The sequence below is a fragment of the Lygodium microphyllum genome, chromosome 25 (genome assembly GCF_053477565.2).
Source record: "Lygodium microphyllum isolate KBCC chromosome 25, Lygodium_microphyllum_v1.1.10, whole genome shotgun sequence".
NCBI lineage: Eukaryota > Viridiplantae > Streptophyta > Polypodiopsida > Schizaeales > Lygodiaceae > Lygodium > Lygodium microphyllum.
The window spans coordinates 90,345,026-90,367,034 of NC_141159.1; the positions used below are offsets into that span (position 1 = coordinate 90,345,026).

Here is a 22,009-nt window from a genome sequence, read left to right on the forward strand (position 1 = left end):
GATATACTGGCTAGTAGACTTGCGAGTATCCAAGTCACTTACCATGTCTGCATCACAATACCCCTGCAGGTCTAATGTACCCTTGCCATAGCAAATACATTTTCTTTGTGTGTCCTTAACATTTTACTGCTTCCCAATGTGCTTTGTCAGGATTTGACATGAACCTGCTTACAACTCCCACTGCATAAGCAATGTTATGTCTAGTGGCAACCATAGCATATATGAGAGAACCACAAGTTGAAGCATAAGGAACACCTTTCATAGTACTGGCTGCCTTATCATCTTTTGGGCAATCTGCTTTGCTAAGCTTAAGATAAGATGGAAAAGGTACACCAAGAGGCTTAGCATCAGCCATAGAAAAACGATCAAGTACTTTGTTGATGTACTTTTCTTGTGAGAGAAATAAGAGTTGTTGCTCTCTATCTTGTGTTACACGCTTGCCCAAAAGATGTTCAGCTGCACCCAAATCCTTCATCGAAAAGGCTGAATTCAGCTGCCTTTTCAATGCATTAATCTGGCTTTTATGCTTACCAACAATAAGCATATCATCCACATAAAGTACAATTATAATAAGGCTTCCATCATTAGCCTTCTTAATATATAAGCAATGATCTGCACTACTCCTTTTAAATCCATGTGAGAGCTTGAATGCATCAAACTTTTTATACCATTGTCTAGGAGTCTATTTCAGACCATACAAGCTCCTCTTAGCTTACATGCCAAATGCTCCTTTCCATGTATAACAAAGCCTTCGGGCTGTTTCATGTACAACTCTCTTCCAGATCACCATGCAGAAATGCAGTTCTAACATCCATGTGGTCAAGTTCAAGATCCATAGATGCTACAATGGCAAATAACACTCGAAGAGTGGTCATTTTGATAACAGGAGAAAACTCTTCCTAAAAATCAATGCCCTCTTTATGTGTATAGCCCTTAGCCACAAGTTTGGCTTTGTATTTGGGTTTGCTTTCCACACATTTGATTTTATAGACCCATTTGTTAGGAATGACTTTTCTATCCTTGGGCAATGTAACCAAATCCCAAGTATCATTATGATACAATGACTTCATTTCTTCCTGCATAGCTAGCTTCCACTTTTTCTTTAACTCGCATGATAAGGCCTCTTTATACGTAAGAGCCTCACCTTCATTTGTGAGCAAAATGCAGTCCAAAGAAGGATCAAATCTTTCTATAGGTCTTTTGACATGTGTAGACCTTCTTACCCAATGATGTGTCTTATTAGGTAATGGATCCACATCCAAGGGAATGTCAATGACCTGATTGTTTGGCTGTTGAACTGCATGTTTAGGTTGTTGTAATACAATTTCAGGCTGTTGTAATTCATTTTCAGCATGCTGATTTTGGTGCTTAAGCTGATGTTTAGCATCCCCTTGTTGCCCATTTTCATCTGGCTCAATAATGATATGCTGATTGTCATAATCAGCATCAAAAGGAGCTGAATTTTTAGTGGATGATGGCTGCTTAAGTAACTGATCATGCTGAAATTTAACTTTCTTTGTGTTTGAGTCATTAGATGTGACATTTTTCAGCTGCTTTGACTCATTAAACATTCCGGCTGCGTAGCACTTTTTTTATGCTTGGAACCCAAACTCGATAGCCCATTTCACCTTCATCTCCATAATTATGAAGATGTCTCTATGAGATTTCATGTTTTGGTTTTGCTGTCAACATGTACATGTACATAGCATTCGTAGCCAAAGACTCTTAAGTAGTCATATGAATCAGGTTTGCCAGACCAAAACTCTTCAGGGATGCCACTTTCGAGTGTACGATGTGGAGATCGGTTGCACCCAAAAGGATTGCGAGAGATTAGATGTGGATAGTATATACCGAATCTTCTCACATAATATGCGATTCATTCGCTCAACCACACCATTAGATGATGGGTTGTAAGGAGCTGTAAGCTCTCGTTTAATCCCATTGATATCACAAAACTTATTGAATTCTTTAGATACCACCACCAAAAGTAGTGAAGTAACCTTTGTTGTCTAGTTGCCCAACAAAAAGCAAGCTCTTCTTGATGTCAGGAATATACCTAACATCATGAAAAATCAATTTCTGACCATTTTCTAGAGCGAGGTGTATGATGCCCATTCCTTCAATATCACATGCATGATTGTTACCAAGGTAGACTTTTCTAAGATTACCTTTTGCATAAGTAGAAAAACACTCCAAAGATGGAGTTACATGAAAAGAACCACCGCTGTCAACAATCCATGATTGTGACAAACCATCACGAGCTGACAACAAAGCATCTATCACAGTCGTTTAAGTGATGTACATATCCTCCATTGTCATAGCAAGCGGATTTGAAAATGCAACCAGCAAATCAACATCTTTATCATGTTCTATTTCCTCAATAACAATACTAGATACCACATTTGCTTTTTCTATCTCTTTAGGGGTAGAGTTGCCGTTCTTGTCATTCTTTTTGCCTTTTGTGTTAGCTTGCTTCTTGCGTTCTTGTACCTTTTTAAAATACCTGCAATCAGGCTTTTTATGCCCTTTGCGACCACATTGATAACAAGTTACATCTTGCTGTTTTTCCTGGCTTTTGCTTCTTTTTTTGTTTTTATTTGTAGCATTATATATTTTTTCCGTTTTTTCTTTTACATTGTAGGTTGATCCACTGTTTTTCCTACTTGCCTTGCGTCTAATCTCTTCATTTAGAGAGCCAGCCTCTCCACTACCCTCACACCCCTTTAGGAGGACATTGCGGTTCGTGGTTCCTATTTGTCTTCATCATCTTCCTTCTGCTATGACACCCTTGTCTCCTTGTTTGAGTTTTTGCGATTCTGCGTTTTGCGTTTAGGGTTTGCGTTTAGGGTTTGAGGCCCCCAAAAGGAGCGCCATCCTAGATTAAGTGTGCCTATTTATAGGCTACTATCTCATTCATTCCTTACGTTTGATTCATTCAGTCCGTCACCTCTTCTCTCCAGCCTCTCCACTATCCTCACACTCCTTTAGAAGGACATTGCGGTTCGTGGTTCATGGCTGTCTTTATCATCTTCCTTGTGCTACGGCACCCTTGTTCCCTTGTATCACATATTCACTCCATGATTCAAAACTTCATCATTCCATTCATCAGAGTTTCTTCTCTCTTCTCTTCTCTTCTCGATGTTTGCTGAGTTCAATTTGTGTTCCTCCCCGCAAACCCTACTATCTCGCCGGTACGCCATCTTTTGACATGGTATCAGAGCTGGATCTGCCCAAACAGCGGCAAAGATCCTCCACTCCAGTGACAGCAAAGGCCGGTGGCGGGTTTGGCATTCACTTCTCTTCTTCTTCTGCTGCATTAAAATCTCGTTTTTGTAGGTTTCAGGTGTTTTCAGCTTGCTGCCCACACCCCTTTCGCCGAGGACATCGCAGTCTCAGCTATCCCTTGCTGTCATCTACAGCCTAGCGTCTGTTTGCAGCCTTCCACCCATAGTTTGCAGGTGTTTACAGTAGAGCGACTGTTGCTGATTTCAGGTATTTCAGCTTGTTGCCCACACATCGGACGCGGAGGACATCGCGGTCCAAGCTAGCCACTGCTGTCTACAATAGTTTGGCGCCTGTTTTCAGCCTACCACACATTGTTTGGAGGTGATTTTAACATGCTGACTGCTATTGCTGGTTTTTCCTGCGTTTTTAGTCTTTCTCTCTTCTCACTTGCGTTTTTAGTATTTCTCTCTCCTCACTTGTATTTTCAGTATTTCTCTCTCCTGTCCTGTCATCTGCATTAGATCCAGCCTTCCTTGGCTGTGTTTGCCCACAAAGATCCTCCTCATCAAAGAAGACAAAGACTAGTGGCGGGTTCGACATTAACATTTGATTTCTCTATCATTTCTGTTGTGCATTGGGAGATATTCTTTTTCTCCCTCTCACCCTTCCTTATTCAATTTACCACAGCGGTACCATGGCGTCTCCCGCGACAAATTGCCCTTCTACTGGGTGTTCCTATTGCGGCACAAACGGTCATCTCACTGAAGACTATCATGGACCTTTGCTCCCCATCCCTCCGGAGTATATACGTCTTCCACCAGGCACTCCTTGTGCCACTTCTCCTTTTTGGGCCATAGAGATCGTTCTGTATCAGCTGTCAAAGTAACTTGCTCAAGGCAATAAGCCGCACCAGACGCGCATTGAGTTCTTTTGAGCACACAGAGGCTCTAAGACCTTACGAGGCGATAAGCCCTCTTGGAGACTACCCCATTGTGCGGAGGTTTCCCCCACCCACTTCTGGGTACAGTGGCTTCCACGGTCCACATCTCCTTCACAATCCCCTCTCTTGAGAGCTCGCGATAGTTTCCCACCCTTGGCTCATCATGAGCCTCCTTCTTCCCTACCCTCTGGGGATTTTCTTACTTCACCCTTAGAGGGGGCTTCTAGTTCTTCTTCAGCTTCAAAGGGGGTTGCTACTTCTACTCCTTCCGATTTAGAGAGGGACCCTATGTGCCATGAAGTTCTTCACATACCACCACCTTTCACTTCGAGGAGTGGCTCTCCTTTGAGCAGTCATTTCCTCTACTCATACCCAGGATCTAGAGGATCTATCTAGATTGGTGCCCTTGGATCTTCAAGAGCGACTCGGTGACTAGGCCTTCATATTCCTTCGAACACGGAGTCACGGAGCTAGTGGCTTCTCTCGCGAGGTTGAGTTTCGAGTTCTACAGCTCATCTTGTCTCCTGAATATATTCGAAGATCTCCTTTCAGGTGGTATTCTCAGATTACATCGTGGATCTTCTTTGTCCCTTGGTCAGCATGGAGCCCTCTTCCGAGATCGAGTACGGGCATATCCTTATGGTTCTCAGTGCCACACAAAGTCCGACATTCCTTCTATGCATTTCATGTTTTCATCATCTTTGTAGTAGGGTGCTTGGGCAAGGTTGTCACGTCCGGTGGCATCCGATTAGTACAGTCCAATGCTAGTACGGTACTAATTGGACTAATAAATCTTGGACCTACATTCGATGTTACATCCGATGAAAGAAAAAATACATATAATTTTAAAGGGAGAACTTGAAAGGATGAATAAGATGGTGGGGGAGGGGAGATTTTTATAGAAAGGGAGAGTGAATGTGTTAGTTTAAAACTTTAATCTTTAATCGTTTTTCTTGAGTCTTTGTGTGAGAGAAAGAAAAGATAGAGAGAATGAAAAGAAAGATAAGAAATAAAGAAAAGAATAGAGAGAAAGAAAAGAAAAATAGAGAAGATTCAAGAAAGAAAAAAAGAAAAGAAAGGTAAGAAAGAAAAGAAAGAAAAAAAAGAAAAGAAAAAAACGGTTATGGGGCTTGAAAATGGTAAAAAAAGTGACTGCTCGTTCACCGCAAGGCCCAGGCGTATGGGACTTGCTGCCTGTGTAACGGTCGACTCTCGGGAGTTCAAGGTCGGCGGACAGGGCGCAATTGGGCGACTTCGGTGAAGAACGAACCAGACGGGTTCGGACGGGATCGGATGTGGCGGACGGGACTGGACGGGTTGGACAAGTTGACCCGTTCGTCAGATGTGGACAACCTTGTGCTTGGGTGAAAAATTTTCCCATGAGGGACATTATCCAAGTGGCACCTGTTGCATGAGCATTCTTCAGCATGTAGCATTGCATCTCCACCTTTCTCTTCTCTTGTTCCTCTTTTTGGGCTTGAGACGGGGTGCTGAGAAACCCTTCACCCTTCACCTGCAGTTTGAGTTTTTGTGTTTTTGCATTTTGCGTTTAGGGTTTGTAGCCGCAAAAAGGGGCGCCATCCTAGACTGACTGTGCCTATTTATAGGCCACTATTTCTTTCATTCCTTACGACTGCTTCATTGAGTCTGTCAGCTCTTTTCTCCAGCCTCTCCACTACCCTCACATTCCTTAAGGAGGACATTGCGGTTCGTGGTTCGTGTCTGTCTTCATCATTTTCCTTGTGCTACGGCACCCTTGTTCTCTTGTTTAAGTTTTTGCGTTTCTCCGTTTTGCGTTTAGGAGTATTCTACAGAAATCGAGAGATCAACTTGGTAAGTGAGCTTGCCTATCTTATTATCAGGGGTGTGTATGTAAGCATAACTCCCAAAGACTCTAAAGTGGGAAACTACAAGCTGAGAGCCAAAGGATACCTTATACAAAGTCCTTTGAGGGATGGTCGTAATCAAGCACCGGTTGAGAATGTACACCGAAGTGTTAACAGCCTCGATCCAAAGGTGCTTAGAGAGATTTGTTGCGAATAACATAGAGTGTGCCATGTTCATGATAGTCCGGTTTCTACACTCTACGACTCCTTTTTGTGAAGCGGAGTTGGTAGAGGTAAGCTAGTGTGAAATACCATACTTTTGTAGTAGCAACTCGGAAAGTCAAAGGATACCTTAAACAAAGTCCTTTGAGGGATGGTCATAATTAAGTACTAGTCGAGAATGTACACCAAAGTGTTAACAACCTTGACCCAAAGGCGCTTAGAGATCTTTGTTGCGAATAACATAGAGTGTGCCATGTTCATTATGGTCCGGTTTCTATACGCTATGACTCCTTTGTGTGAAGGGGAGTTGGTAGAGGTAGGTGAAATACCATACTTTTGTAGAAACTCGGAAAACTCGTGGAAGATGAATTCGCTACTATTGTCACTCCTTGTGCATCTTACACAACGACCAGTATGGTTATGTATTAGTTGCACCCAAGTAGAAAAATATGAGTTGATAAGCTTTACAAACATCCTGCGATAGCTTAAGGTGGGAAAGGTCATCAACTATTTGGTGATGCAACAACTCATAAAGAGAGTCGTATTTGAATGTCCTAAGCAAAAATGCCAAGATGTCATCAATTCTTGAAATGGGAAACCAATTTCGAATTGTAATTTTATTGAGGGCTCTATAGTCCACACACATGCACCAAGATCTGTCTTTCTTTTGCAGTAAGAGGAGTGGAGAGCAAAAAGGTGAGGAACTATGTTTTATTAGATCATTCTCCAAGAGCTCATTCACCTACTTCATAATCTCTTCTTGTTGTGTTGGACTCACAGCATAGGGTGGCCTTTTTGGAGGTGAGCTTCTAGAAATGAGGTTAATGCGATGATCTTCTAGTCTCTCTACTAGTAGCTCGTTAGGTAGAGTGTTTGCAAAACAATCTTCATATTGCTTTATGAATTTATTCATTCCTTGTTCATATGTGATATGGACTTTTCAATTATGGACTCCTTGTTAGAATCTTTGATAAAAATCAAGCGCAAGGAAATAGACTTTTTAATTGCTTTACGATTTTGTTTATAAAGGGATAGATTTTCCTTTAACTCTCACATCAAGGGATACATTTGTACCCTTGAAAGAAAATCTAAATTTCTTTTGATCCCAATCAATGGGTGGGTCTACTTTTCTATGCGAGGGTATCCCTGATAGAACATCATAATGGCCAAGATTTCTCATGACAAAGCTCTCATGATTTACATAGTCTCCTATCTGAATCCGCAGATTTCCAAAAATTGGAGTTAGTTGAGATTCCATTCCTTGAAAAGTAGCACTTGATGTTTTTGGTGCTCCAAACCTCTTCTAAAGTAGAGATAGAGGCTTCAACAATCCAAGGATAGATATAATGATATGTAGCCCCTGCATCAAAATGAATGAGAACAGGTTGATTAGCAATCTTACCCCAAGCCATAAAAAGCCTACTTTTTTCTGATGGAGTTTCATCTTGTTGTAAGGATTCCTTAGGTAAAGCATTCACTTGAGGTGCCTTTTGGGACTTGCTTTCCTTCTTTGCCTTGTTAGGGCATTGATCAACCATGTGTCTTTTTTCTTCATAAGAGAAACATCGCCCTTCTCTTGTATATTTTGCTAATTGCTGATTTGTTATCTTCATTTGGATGGTGAAGGTGTTGTATCTCCATCCTTACACTTTGGCTCTTGTTGATGTAACTTCGCTTGGTCAAACATCTTGATCTTCTTCTTTTGTGGTTCTTCTTTGGAGGACTTACCAAGCATCCATGGCATATGTAGTCCTTCAACTTCTAGGGCTGCATCTTGGGCTGCTTTCAAAGTATTAGGCTTTGCCATCTTGATAACTCGCTGTATTGTTGGATGGAAACCTATGGATAAACTTTCTTATCTCCTATTGTTGAGATTCCATTCCTTGAAAAATAGCACTTGATGTTTTTGGTGCTCCAAACCTCTTCTAAAGTAGATATAGAGGCTTCAACCATCCAAGGATAGATATAATGATATGTAGCCCCTGTATCAAAATGAATGAGAACAGGTTGATTAGCAATCTTACCCGAAGCCATAAAAAGTCTACTTTTTTCTGATGGAGTTTCATCTTGTTGTAAGGATTCCTTAGGTAAAGCATTCACTTGAGGTGCCTTTTGGGACTTGCTTTCCTTCTTTGCCTTGTTAGGGCATTGAACAACCATGTGTCTTTTTTCTTCATAAGAGAAACATCGCCCTTCTCTTGTATATTTTGCTAATTGCTGATTTGTTATCTTCATTTGGATGGTGAAGGTGGTGTATCTCCATCCTTACACTTTGGCTCTTGTTGATGTAACTTCGTTTGGTCAAACATCTTGATCTTCTTCTTTTGTGGTTCTTCTTTGGAGGACTTACCAAGCATCCATGGCATATGTAGTCCTTCAACTTCTAGGGCTGCATCTTGGGCTGCTTTCAAAGTATTAGGCTTTGCCATCTTGATAACTCGCTGTATTGTTGGATGGAAACCTATGGATAAACTTTCTTATCTCCTATTGTTGAGATTCCATTCCTTGAAAAGTAGCACTTGATGTTTTTGGTGCTCCAAACCTCTTCTAAAGTAGAGATAGAGGCTTCAACAATCCAAGGATAGATATAATGATATGTAGCCCCTGCATCAAAATGAATGAGAACAGGTTGATTAGCAATCTTACCCCAAGCCATAAAAAGCCTACTTTTTTCTGATGGAGTTTCATCTTGTTGTAAGGATTCCTTAGGTAAAGCATTCACTTGAGGTGCCTTTTGGGACTTGCTTTCCTTCTTTGCCTTGTTAGGGCATTGATCAACCATGTGTCTTTTTTCTTCATAAGAGAAACATCGCCCTTCTCTTGTATATTTTGCTAATTGCTGATTTGTTATCTTCATTTGGATGGTGAAGGTGTTGTATCTCCATCCTTACACTTTGGCTCTTGTTGATGTAACTTCGCTTGGTCAAACATCTTGATCTTCTTCTTTTGTGGTTCTTCTTTGGAGGACTTACCAAGCATCCATGGCATATGTAGTCCTTCAACTTCTAGGGCTGCATCTTGGGCTGCTTTCAAAGTATTAGGCTTTGCCATCTTGATAACTCGCTGTATTGTTGGATGGAAACCTATGGATAAACTTTCTTATCTCCATTTTGGAAGGAACTTTACTAAGAGATGTAAGTTTAAGGAAAATAGCTGCAAACTTGTTGATATATGTATCAACAGTCTCCTTGACTTTGCTTCAACTCATCCCATTCTTGTTGCACATTGGTTTCAAAGGATAAAGATAGAAACAACTTGTTGAATATTTGCTTAAACTCTTTTTAAGACTTGGGTTCCTTTTCCTCTTGAGCAACTTTGAGCCACGAATTTAAAGATGCACCCTTCACCCATGGATAAACTTTCTCATCTCCATATTGGAAAGAACTTTACCAAGAGATGTAAATTTAAGCAAAAGAGTTGCAAACCGGTTTAGGGAGGCAATGGTACCCCAATTATTTTCCCTCTCTCCATATTGAAACGTTGCAAAACCTTGGAGATATACTCCTATTGAGATAGATAGAGTAATCCTTTCGACCTATCTCTAAGTATTCGCATGCCAAGAATGAGATTGGCATCACCAACATCCTTCATGTCAAAGCTGCCATAAAGACTTTGCTTTAGTGAGTCGAAGGCATGAGTATCCTTGCCAGCAATCAGCATGTCATCAATATACAAAACCAAGATAATTAGGCTGCTATCTGCTGCCTTCTTGGTGTACAAGCAGTGATCCACTTGACTTCTATGGAAACCTTGAGACTGCATAAATGTATCGAACTTATGATACCTTTCTCTTGGTGCTTATTTCAACCTATACAGACTCCTTTTGAGTTTACATACCATCTTCTCTTTCCCTTTTTCCACAAACCCTTCAGGCTACTGCATATATATGTCTTCATGCAGATCTCCATGTAAGAATGTAGTCTTTATATCCATCTGCATGAGCTCCATATCTTCAGCTGCAATGAAGCTTAAAATGGTTCTCAATGTAGTCATCTTGACTACAGGAGAGAAGATCTCATCAAAGTCAATTCCATGTTCCTGTTTGTACCCCTTCGCAACCAATCTTGCTTTGTACTTTGGTGAGGAACCGGAACTGACCTTCATCTTATAAACCCATTTGCATGGAAGTGTTTTCTGCCCTTGAGGCAACTGCACCAAGTCCCAAGTGCCATTTGTTTTAAGAGATTCCATTTTTGACAACATGGCTTTATACCATTTCTTGCTGTCCTGTTTGTCCATTGCTTCCTTGAAGCAAGACGGTTCACCACAGTATGTCAACTTGACATAATCAGCCACATTGTTTGCACCAAGAATGAATCTATCAGGTTGTCTATTAGCTCTAGATGATCTCCTAACCCAATGATCATTGTTTACTGGCTGTTGAGCATTTTCAGCTTGTTGTCCTGGCATTTCAGCTTGCAAATCAGCATTAACAGCTTGCTGTCCTGGCTGTTCCTGCATATCCAGTGGCCCATCATTATGGGCAATAGTTGGCTGATCATTTCTAGCATTATTTGCTGCATTTGCAGGAGATATTTGCTACTGTACAACGGGTACATTTTGTTGTCCAAAAGGTATTTCTTCCTGGAATACAACCCTACGGATCTCCTTAGCCTTCTCGGGTTGTTTATGCATGTGTTCTTTCCAGAAGATAACATCATTGTTGCGTACTACTTTCCTTTTCTCGGGATCCCATAATCCATACCCCATTTCACCCTCGTCACCATATCCTAGGAAAATGCATTTACAGGACTTTGGCTCAAGTTGCTGCGTTTTTTTTCACAAATGTGCACAAATGCTTTGCAGCCAAACACTTTCAAGTGTGCATACGAAGGTGGCTTGCCCGACCATGCTTCTTGGGGAACTCTCTACCCCCCCCCAAAAGAACTTCAAGGCAACCAGTTGGCTGAAAATGGAGTTAAACTCACTCAGGTGAGTAGACATTGCCGTACCCTCTTTCATACGCAAATCCATAAGCTTTTTCAGCCAATACACTTTGCTTCCGGCACTCTTCTGTGCATAGAGTTCTTCCAGTTGAGTCCAAATAGCATTTGCAGAATCCAAACCTTGAATGTTAGAAAACAAGGCATCTGAAATCGATAGCTCAATGGTTGAGCATGCAAGCTCATTTAACTCATCCCAATCTTCCTGTTCAATGTTTACGGGCTTTGCCCCTTAGGTCTTAATCGGCTTTAGATGCGTCTTCTGCAATAGGATATTGCAGCACTGTTTGTGCCAGACAACAAAGTTATGTGCTCCTTCAAGCTTCTTAATGTGCATGAGATTACTGCTGTCATTGCTGCGAGCCATGATTTTCAGCTCAAATGTGACAAAAAAATCAGCAAATGCAGGCCCAAACTGTCACACAAGTGACCAAGGTACAAATAAGTACCAACCAGCAATAAATGACCAGGTAGAAGCAGAAATTTCAGATCTGTAAGTAAATTTTCAGAAGCACCAAACCATGTGCTACAGCATTCCACATTTGATTATAGTTGTTCCAAGGGCAAATACATCACATTACATGAGAAGTCCCAAATTTTAGCTGCAATTTCTGTTGTATATGTACCCACGAGCATAAAATTTGACTTGCATGGTCAAAACCCCCAAAATTTTGGTGCTCAAAGTATCAACCATACATTTGCATTGTCTCTATCATGCATAGAACGGGCCAATTTTACCGAAATAGAGCAATTTTAGCAAAACGCCCAAATTTTCCGGGTGCTAGGTATCCAAATTGCATTAATACATGTTCCCGAAAACATAAAATGGGCAAAGCTAGCAAAATTTCACAAGGTTTTGAAAAGCCCTAAATTTCTCGGGTCCAAATGTACACCAATGTCTGCCAATTTGACTCAGCTGAACAGAATTTCACTAATACAGTAAAAGCTCGAAATTTTATGGGTCCAATGTTGAGAAATTTCACTCAAATGAGCAAAATTTCAATAAATTTGGTAAAATCCCAATTTAAACACACACAATGTTTGCAATTTCTAACGTAAATGCCTCAATTTCGCATGAACATCACTAAATTTGGAAAGGCCTCAAATTTTTGGGCCAAAATTGCACAAATTTGACCTTTTGGCAAGGGAAGAAGAAAAAAATTTTGAGAATTTTTGAGAAAAATGACAAAAAGAGAAAAAAATGTCACGTCTGACATTGACTTGTTAGGTCAGGTCTGGTTGTGCTAGCATGAAGTTGCTCGCCGTGAAATTTGTGTCGCCCGCTCGTCCCATCGCGTGCTGTGAAGTCACCCGTAGGTCCAACGACTGACCTATTTAGCTCGTCGCCTGCTTGCTAGGCCATGAAGTCGCCGCTAGTCCCGCGACTGACTTATCCAGCTCGTTGCCTGCTTGCTAGATTGTTGCTTGCTCGACCAGCTCGTTGCACGCTCGTCGTCCCGTCAACTGCTCATTAAGGAAGTCGCTTGTTCGCCTAATCTGTCAACTGCTCGTTAGCCTGTCAACTAGTCGTTAGGCAGTTGTCTGCTCGCCCAGCCCGTCAATTGCTCGCTGACTTGTAGTCGATGCAGATCTCGTCGCCTGACTGTCTGGTCAAGGCTAACCTATTGACTATTGCCTACCTCGGAAAGTGTGTAGTTTGTAGAGCTTAGAGGGTGCGGAGATCGAGACACGTAGTGCTTGCTAGCAGCAGAGAGAGAGAGTGTGTGTGTGTGTGAGTGAGTAAGAGTGAGCATGACTTATGGGTAAAATCGAGTGTGTACCTTTTTAGGTTTTTAGATAGATATATATATGAAAGTACAATGTTCTAAGGGTGTGTTCACACCCCTATACATATAAAAGGCACGAGGACCCTTTATTCCCAACAGGTAATGCGTTAGCTTTCATGGACTTCGGTGTATCAATAACATTGATAGCTTTTATGCTAAGGTAAGCCTTCACAGCAATAATACAATTTGTCTCAAGAGCCCTCTTAGTAAGGAGATCTTCAAAGACCACCACTTCTCGTACTTTAGCCCTTCTTTTCACCAAATCTTGAATTTTTGGATGTGGTTCTAGCTCCTTGGATCTTTGTGTCTCCTTATAATCAAAGAAGCATATAGATACAGTGTCATGAGGACATGTATTTTAGAAACCTTACTTAACAGGTGAATTAATTTTTAATCACACGGTTAAGTTAATGTCACATATGTGAGTATGACTGAGGTTAGAGTAAATTTACGAGCTCGGGACCTGAGAAAATCATGGAATGTCAAAGGCAAAAGTTGCTATAAGTTATGACGCATAGGTACTTGGTGGTATTTGGTGCCAATTGTTGGCCTAGGTCATTCATTTGGCCATCAGTATCAGTTGGTAACATTAGAGAAGTGGCGTTTAATAGTACCTAACGCCAATCTAATGGTCAAAGATGGTGTAGAGACACTTGGAAATGGAAGTTGTTTAGCAAATTTAATTATTGGCTGGTCAGATTATTTTTTAGGGCATCAAAGTAAATATTATATTAATTTTTAGTATTTAAAGATTGAAAATTAATATTTAATTATGGATAATGTTGGAAAAACCATTTGGAAAGACTGCCACTTGTCAAAAATGCCCATGCAAAACTGGAAAACGTCTTTGAGGCTGGAGAGAGGTATTTTAGTGCATTCAGTCTGCAAGAGAGAGGGAGGAGATGCTGTTGGTCTGATTTGCAGCCATTGGAGGACCTTTTGAGGGAGCTAGGGGTAAGAGAAAACCAATCAACAGCAGGTGACAGCATCTATATGCTGTTGAGACAGGGGAACAAAAGTAAATGAGTGATTTTCTTCAATTCTTCGTGAAGAAAGTCTGCCCTAGCCTTTCTACAGGCTTGCTCTGAAGATTACAACATTGAGATTACCAGAGGTTGAGAAATTTCAGATTTCTTTGTTGTAAACCCTAATCTGCAATAGAAATTAGGGTTTAGCAGTAGCCTTAGGAAGTGTGCCAGAAATTGAAAGCTCCAAGACTTGGATTCAACAAGGCTGAAGCTGTTTTCAGTCAAATTCAGGTGGAGGGACTAGCAAATCAATGAATTTGGGGCATTTTCCATCTCCATGAAAGCATGTGAAGGCCAATTGACTGCCCAAATCAAGGGGCAAATCAGATTGAAGACTTGCTGGTCATTTTGGGCAGCAAGGGGAGTTGGAATACCGAAAGGGATTGGGAGAATCCCATTGTACATCTTCTTCTTCTTCAATTAAGTTAAAGAAATACCAAAAGGGGTACCGGTTTTGGGGCCAACAAGGTATCCAATGTCCAAGATTATATGGTATTGCTCTTTTGGGGCTGTTTTAAGGAGGCTTAATTAGATGTTAATGTAGGATAATTATGATAGTGCAAAGCCTTAGTGGCTTTGGCAGTGGGCTTGATTATGGCAGTGATCTAATTGCTTGTGTTTGATGTGAGGATTCAAAAGAGACACATAGTCATTATATTGGGGACTATCCAGATCCAAACTAGCCATCTTGTATGACGAGCAGATCTCGAAGGAGGACTGATGCACAGTGCAGATCACTGTCGGTTGAGTGAGAAATCTGCACCCCTGTAAGCTGGTTTCGCACACGGCGGAGGACGACCCTCAGGACGTCACACGAACAGGTTGCAGGCGTTAAAAGTCTGGGGCGACCACCATGGGGGCTGACTGGCGAGGGCAGCGTCTCTCAGGCGTCGACGGGGCCACAGCCACAGTGACGCAGAGGAAACGAGCATAGGCAGCGCAGGTGGGCGGTCGTCAGGCGAGCCGGAGCCGACAGGCACAGGCAAGCAGGGGCGGGACAGACGGGCACGCTCCAAGCGTCGACGGTGCGCAGGTCAGGCGAGGGCAGGGACAGGACGAGGCTACGTGGCGACGGGGCGTGCAGGCGACGGGGCACTCAGGTGACGGGGCGCGCAGGCGACGGGGCACTCAGACGACGGGGCACTCGGACGACGGTGCGCGACGGGGCTTGCAGGCAACGGCGCGCACAGGCGACGGGGCGCGCTCCATCGACCTCTCTTCTCTCTCTCTCTCTCTCTCAGAAAAGTCTCTTTCTCTCTCTCTCTCTCTCTCTCTCTCTCTCGATGAATATACTGAATCAAGGCTATTTAGGGCTTCTTGCTACAATATATACCCCTTGTGGTTAGACATCAGACTAGGAAGAGTTTGGCTAGGATTCAGAATTTTCTTTGATGCAAAGTAGACTGCACTAGGATCTCTTCATTAGATTCTCTTGAATTGTTCTAATTTGCATTGTTGAGATTCGGCAAAGAGCCAATTAACATCCTAATTAAGAGACTCAAGGAGGCCTCATTCTCTAATCCACTACTGGAAAATGGAATAGGCCTCTGCCCCTAATTGCATTGTTTTTGTTATGTGGTGCTGCATTGACTGGAACTTGCTCTGGTGGTTTGTGGCTGATGCTTGAGCTGTTCACAAGCAGTGTTAGCGTGTGCTGCTATAGCAATCCGAATCCTTGCTGTTCAGTGCAATTTTCAGTTGTTCAAGGTGAATTAGGACAAATTTCACTACTCTGTATATGTGCTCAGACTTGTGAAACTGGTCAGGATTTGATGGGTTTTTTTGGATGCAAAGTAGACTACAGTGGGATCTCTTCTTCAGATTCTTTTATTTGTTCTTAATTTTGTTGTTGAGATCTGGCAAACGGCTACTCAGCATCCTAACTTGGAGACTCAAGGAGGTTTCAGTTTTTCAGTTACTCTAATCCACTATTGACAAACGGAACCGGCCTCCACCCATAATTGTGTTGTTTTTGTTATGTGGTGCTGCATTGACTGGAACCTGTTCTGGTTGTTTACGGCTACTGCTTGAGCTGTTCACAAGCACTGTTATTGTGTGCTGCTATAGCAATCAGGCTCATCGCTGCTCAATCCAATTTTCAGTCCTTCAAGGTGAACTAAGGCCAAAACAAATTTCACTTTTGTTTTCTTGCTAGTCCTGGTCTCAATCTCTCAGTTCCTCAAAGCCATTTCTAGCAGGAGTGCACTCCTTCATTCTTGAAGGTTTGGCAAATGGATTTCCAACAATCAATGAAGATGAGGCAAGCAGTGACCCTCAGATTGAAAGCTACATTCGAAGCTAAGTGTGCAGGTATGGTAAGCAGTTAGCTAGAATGTTGGTATTGGAAGCCTCTTCTTTGCAATGCAGTGGTTTCAGGCCATGCAAGTGACCTTGCATGAATGTGAAGGACATTTTCTGTTTCCCAATATATTGTTGAGCCCATGTACTTCCTTGTTTGATATTGAGTAATATAATCAGCCACACCTGTATTTTACTTTCAGAAAAAGCAATATTTGATCTATGTTTTATGGAAGCCATATTCTTTCCAGAAATTTAGCGTTATTTTCCTAACCACTACTTTTTGTAGAAATTCTCAAAATACCCTGAAGTTTCAAAATTTCCCAAAGTACCCCTCAACATGATAAGAATTTGCAATTTACCCCTTCTTTTTAATAAAAATTCCTAAAACACTCCTTGAATTTTGCTTGAATTCATTATATAACACATACACATGGAGCCATCTTAGCTCAAAGAAGCAGTAGAGAGGTCAAAGCCTGAGGCTACAAGTTTTCTTTGATTGGCATGTTCTCTGGTGACCCACAGTTGCAAGGCAGATGGTCGACCCTTAGCTTTGTTTTGTTCGTGGAGATAGTAGCTCCCCCTTTGGAGGTATAATGTGGAGGTGTGAACTCCTAGAGCAGGTGGATTTGTCTTTGTTTTCATACCACACTGTCATGGGATTGTGAGAGGTTGCTAAGAGTAGGGGCTTGTAGGCATCTCCACTTGTTTGCCGGTCCAAAGTTTTGTCAAACATTGAAGGGTCCTACTGTTATTATATGTTGGGAAATAATTATCTCACAATATGTCCTTACAGTGTGTTACATCTTTTTTGTTTCTCCTTGTTTGTTTCTTTAATGGATGTTTGAAATTACACATCAAACAATTCCTCCAGATTGGGAAAACATTTTGGTGTGATATTCTTGCCTGCCCACTAGCTTGCTTTCAATTAATTTGTTCCAGGGTAGTATAAGTAGTCATAAAGCCAATCAAATCTGTGAAAATTAAGTTGATTTTCAGGACAATCTTGGCAGGCTCAGCAGTTATTTCAGAAAGATGCTCAAACAATCACACCTGAAGCTATTGAAAGTGTGAAAGCAGCTCTTGCCAGTGGAGATAATGAACACAAGGCAGAGGCCAAGAAAAAAGCCATACCTCGTAAAGCAGCAGGGCAGAGTTGGGAAGACCCCACCCTTGCTGATTGGCCTGAAAGTAAGATGAAGCCTTTTGCACTTTAGAGTAACATATTGGTGATGGCAGGGTTTTCTGGACTTGCCTTTATTATCGTTTGTATCCATTGTAAGCTTTGGAAATACATCATAATTTTTCTCCCAAAACAAGTGTTAAGATTGCATCAGTGCTCATAACTATGTATAGTTGCAAAACTAGGAATTGCAATCAAGCATATAATGAATCTGGTGTGCTGCTGAACATAGTTACAACAGAGTTGACATCTGGTATCCCCAACAGGATCAGTGCCATCCTTATTGAATTATCTGTGCTTGTTTTGCATAATAGATTGTGCATGCTTTTAGACCTCACAACATTGTTTGTACCTTTTCTTTATTGATATACCACTTTGTGTGTTTTTTATACTGAATCCATGCCATTTTTAGCAGCTTCAAACTTTTTCTCTGCTGCTGACAAGTGGGTTCTTTATTAGATGATTATCGTTTATTTTGCGGAGACTTGGGGAATGAAGTAAATGATGAAGTCTTGACAAAGGCATTCACACGGTTCACGACTTTTAATATGGCTCGGGTACAAACATGCAGCAACTTTTACTCAACTTTTCGTAAATTTTCTTTGTAGGTTTTGCATCCTTCACATGCCTTTTGAGAAAGCATTTTGCAACATGACTTGTTCACCTAACTTTTATCATTTTTTCATGTTTTGCACACCAAAAATAAGAAATAATAGGGTTTGCAGAGAGGAACACAGGAGTGTGTATGGCAAACGTAGACACAGAACTCACAAACATAAAAATTACACAGCGTAGCATATAGAATTTGAGCAAGGAATAGAGAGCACATAGCAAATAAGTGAAAATACAAAATTTCTTTAACTCCAGATAGATTGATACAAAGATAGCTCTATCCACCTATGCGCTTTCATTGTGAAGCTTAGAAGGCACTCTAGAAAGATGATAGGTAAAGAGCTTAAGATTGACTAGAAGAACTTTGATTGAGTTAAAGATAGATGGATGATGGGGCTAGATCCAACCTATGTCCAAGCTCACACATGGCTTTTGTGAAAGGTGGGGCAAGAGTGGAAACACAAGCAGAAGCAAGAGCTATGGAGGTTCAAGTAAGAGAGAGCAAGACAGTATGTAGAATCTGATAGTTACAATGTGTGACCTGCCTTTCCTTATTCTATTGTTATGTAAAGAATAAAGAATAAAGTGATAGTAACGGACAACTGCCACTTGCACTATACAATTGTGCGGGCGGTAAATTTAGTAAATGTAGGTATTTAGACATAAGTGGCCTTTAATCCCCAACAACCTCCCATTTAAAGGTGAATGTGCTTGAGTGTGGAGAAAACAAGAAAAAAGTGAATGATAGGGTGAGGAATAGACATTATCTCATCCTGCATCCATCATCTTTCTAAGAAAGGCAAAACGTTCCATTGGGAGACTTTTAGTGAGCAAATCTGGAGGATTCTTGTCAGTCGAGATTTTGATAAGCTCTATTTGCTTGTCCTCAACAATTTCTTTGATGAAGTGATAATGGACCTCAATGTATCTATTCTTTGCATGAATGACCGGATTAGGTGTGAACTAAATGGTACTCATAGAAACCGAATGCAATGTAGGAGTCATAGTCATACCACAGTTTGTTGCCAAATGGCCTAACCATTGGGCCTCCTTGTAAGCTTGAATGGATGCCTTGTACTCAGTCTTGGTAGTAGACAAGGTTGTGCATTTCAGCATCGTGGACATCTAAGAAACAACATCTCCAACAAAGGTGAAGACATAGACAAAGGTGGACTTCCTACTATCTACATATCTTGCATAATTAGAGTCTATGTAGCCCATAACTCTTGTATTCTGGCCACCATAACAAATGCACACATTTCCAGTGCCCTTAAGGTATCTCATGATACCCTTCACGGTATCCCAATGTTGCATACCAAGTGTCCTCATATAACGTGCCATAACTCCCACTGCAAATACTATGTTAGGTTGTGTGGCTATCATGGTATACATTAAGATGCCCACTGCGGATGCATACAAGATCTTGGCTATCTTGGCCTTCTCATCATCTTACTAGGGACAATTTATCTGACTGACCTCCGTATGAGAAGATAATGAAAAGCTGATAAAACTTGCATATAGAATTGCTCAAAGACTTTATGAATGTACTTCTTCTATGGACAAGTAGAGTAGCCTTTTAGAGTGATCATGCGTAGTGCGCATACCAAGTATATGAGAGACATATCCCATGTCCTTTATCTCAAAGTTCTTCTTGAGCCGAGTCTTCAAAGCATCAAACTCATTATGAGCACTCAATACTCCTAGCAATCAGCATGTCATCAATATAGAGCTTCAAAATTATAAGCCTATTATCAGGAGCCTTCTTCGTATAAAGACATGGATCCATATCACTACAGGAGCAACCCTTTGAATGCATCAAGGCGTTAAACTTATGATACCATTCCTTAAGTGTTTGCTTAAGTCCATAAAGTCTCTTTCTCAACTTGCACACTAGAGATTGCCTGCCCTTTTTCTCAAACCCCTTAGGCTGTTGCGTATAAATATCCTCGTGTAAGTCTCCATGAAGAAAACGTGTTTTCACATCTATGTGGTACAAGTCCAAATCCATCTATGCAACCAAGGCCAATAACAAGCATAGGGTAGTCATCTTGACCATAGGAGAGAATGTCTCATCAAAATCAACTCACTTCAGTTGCTTAAAGCCCTGAGTAACCAGTTTGGCCTTATATGCTAGCTTAGGGCAATGAGAGGGTACTCTTAAACTTGTACACCCACTTGCATGGCAATACATGTTTCTCATTCAGCAAAGGAACCAAATTCCATGTACGGTTTTTCTACAGTGAATCATACTTACAGTGCATGGCCCTCTCCTAAGCATGACTATTACTTTCACACTTAGTCTCCTCATAAGTAAGAGGCTTACTAGAATTTATCACCGTCATATAATGCATACAGAGCTCAAAACAATTAGGATGACGTGAGACTCTAGTATGTAGAGTAGAAGCGGAAGCACACAGAGAGAGAGAGAGAGAGAGAGAGCAGGCACATTAGTTAAGGTGCTCAATAGTACTAAATTGAACAGTGTTGAACAATGAGATGGTGTGAGAGTGAGTCGATAGATAGGTGTGTACTAGTGTGATACACACAGAATAAAATAATGTATTTATACTTAGGGTATGGTATACTTATACCTGCTAGGGTGAGTTTACGTGTGTGAAGTAATGTATACATGGGAGATGCGTAAAGGGCCTTTACACCTAATAACCTTCCACTTAAAGGTCCTAAGCGAACCTTTAACCAACCCCCACAAGTCTCATGTAATGCTCATGCTGAGCCTTTGCAAGACTTTTAGTGAGAACATCTACAGGGTTATCTTGTGATTTGATCTTAGTTAGGGGGACTAGACCATCATCTAGAACCTATACGATAAAATGATACCGAACATCAATATGTTTGGTACGTGCATGAAACATGGCATTCTTAGCTAGGCATACAGCGCATTGGCTATCACATCCAAGTACATGTGTTTTGCAAAATCCTTGACCAAACGACCAAGCCAAACCGCATCCTCAGTGGTAGAGATTGCTACTATTTTTTGCAATCTAGAGCACCAAGAAATTGCCCAACCAATCAAGGTACAGATGTACCCGCTAGTAGACTTGCGAGTATCCAAGTCACCTGCCATGTCTGCATCACAATACCCTTGTAGGTCTAACGTACCCTTGCCATAGCAAATACATTTTCTTTGTGCACCCTTAAGGTATGGTAAGATACATTTCACTGCTTCCCAATGTGCTTTGCCATGATTTGACATGAATCTGCTTACAACTCCCACTGCATAAGCAATGTCAGGTCTAGTAGCAACCATAGCATACACGAGTGAACCACAAGCTGAAGCATAAGAAACACCCTTTATAGTACTAGTTGCCTTATCACCTTTTGGGCAATCCGCTTTGCTAAGCTTAAGATAAGGTGGAAAAGGTACATCAAGAGGCTTAGCATCAGCCATAGAAAAACGATCAAGCACTTTGCTGATGTACTTTTCTTGTGAGGGAAATAAGAGCTGTTGCTCTCTATCTCCTGTTCCACACATGCCCAAAATATCTTTAGCTGCCTTTTCAATGCATTAATTTGGCTTTTATGCTTACTAACAATAAGCATATCATCCACATAAAGCACAAGTATAATAAGGTTTCCAACATCAGCCTTCTTAATATATAAGCAATGATCTGCACTACTCCTTTTAAATCCATGTGAGAGCATGAAGGCATCAAACTTTTTATACCATTGTCTAGGAGCTTGTTTCAAACCATACAAGCTTCTCTTAAGCTTACATACCAAATGCTCCTTTCCTTGTATAACAAAGCCTTCGGGCTGTTTCATGTACAACTCTTCTTCCAGATCACCATGCAGAAATGCAATTCTAATATCCATCTAATCAAGTTCAAGATCCATAGACGCTACAATGGCAAATAACACTCGAAGAGTGGCCATTTTGACAATAAGAGAAAACACTTCCTGAAAATCAATGCCCTCCTTTTGTGT

General features: G+C 41.2%; 1 protein-coding gene across 3 annotated transcripts in view; it reads left to right on the forward strand.

The window, feature by feature from the left end:
- LOC148014485 (uncharacterized) overlaps positions 1-22,009 on the forward strand; it is a 107,937-nt gene that overhangs the window by 45,097 nt on the left and 40,831 nt on the right. For all 3 annotated transcript variants that reach the window (XM_087666452.1, XM_087666454.1, XM_087666453.1), the window contains exons 3-4: positions 17,283-17,460; positions 17,912-18,009. In XM_087666452.1, the coding sequence (XP_087522578.1) occupies positions 17,283-17,460; positions 17,912-18,009 (276 nt within the window). The remainder of the gene's footprint in view (positions 1-17,282; positions 17,461-17,911; positions 18,010-22,009) is intronic.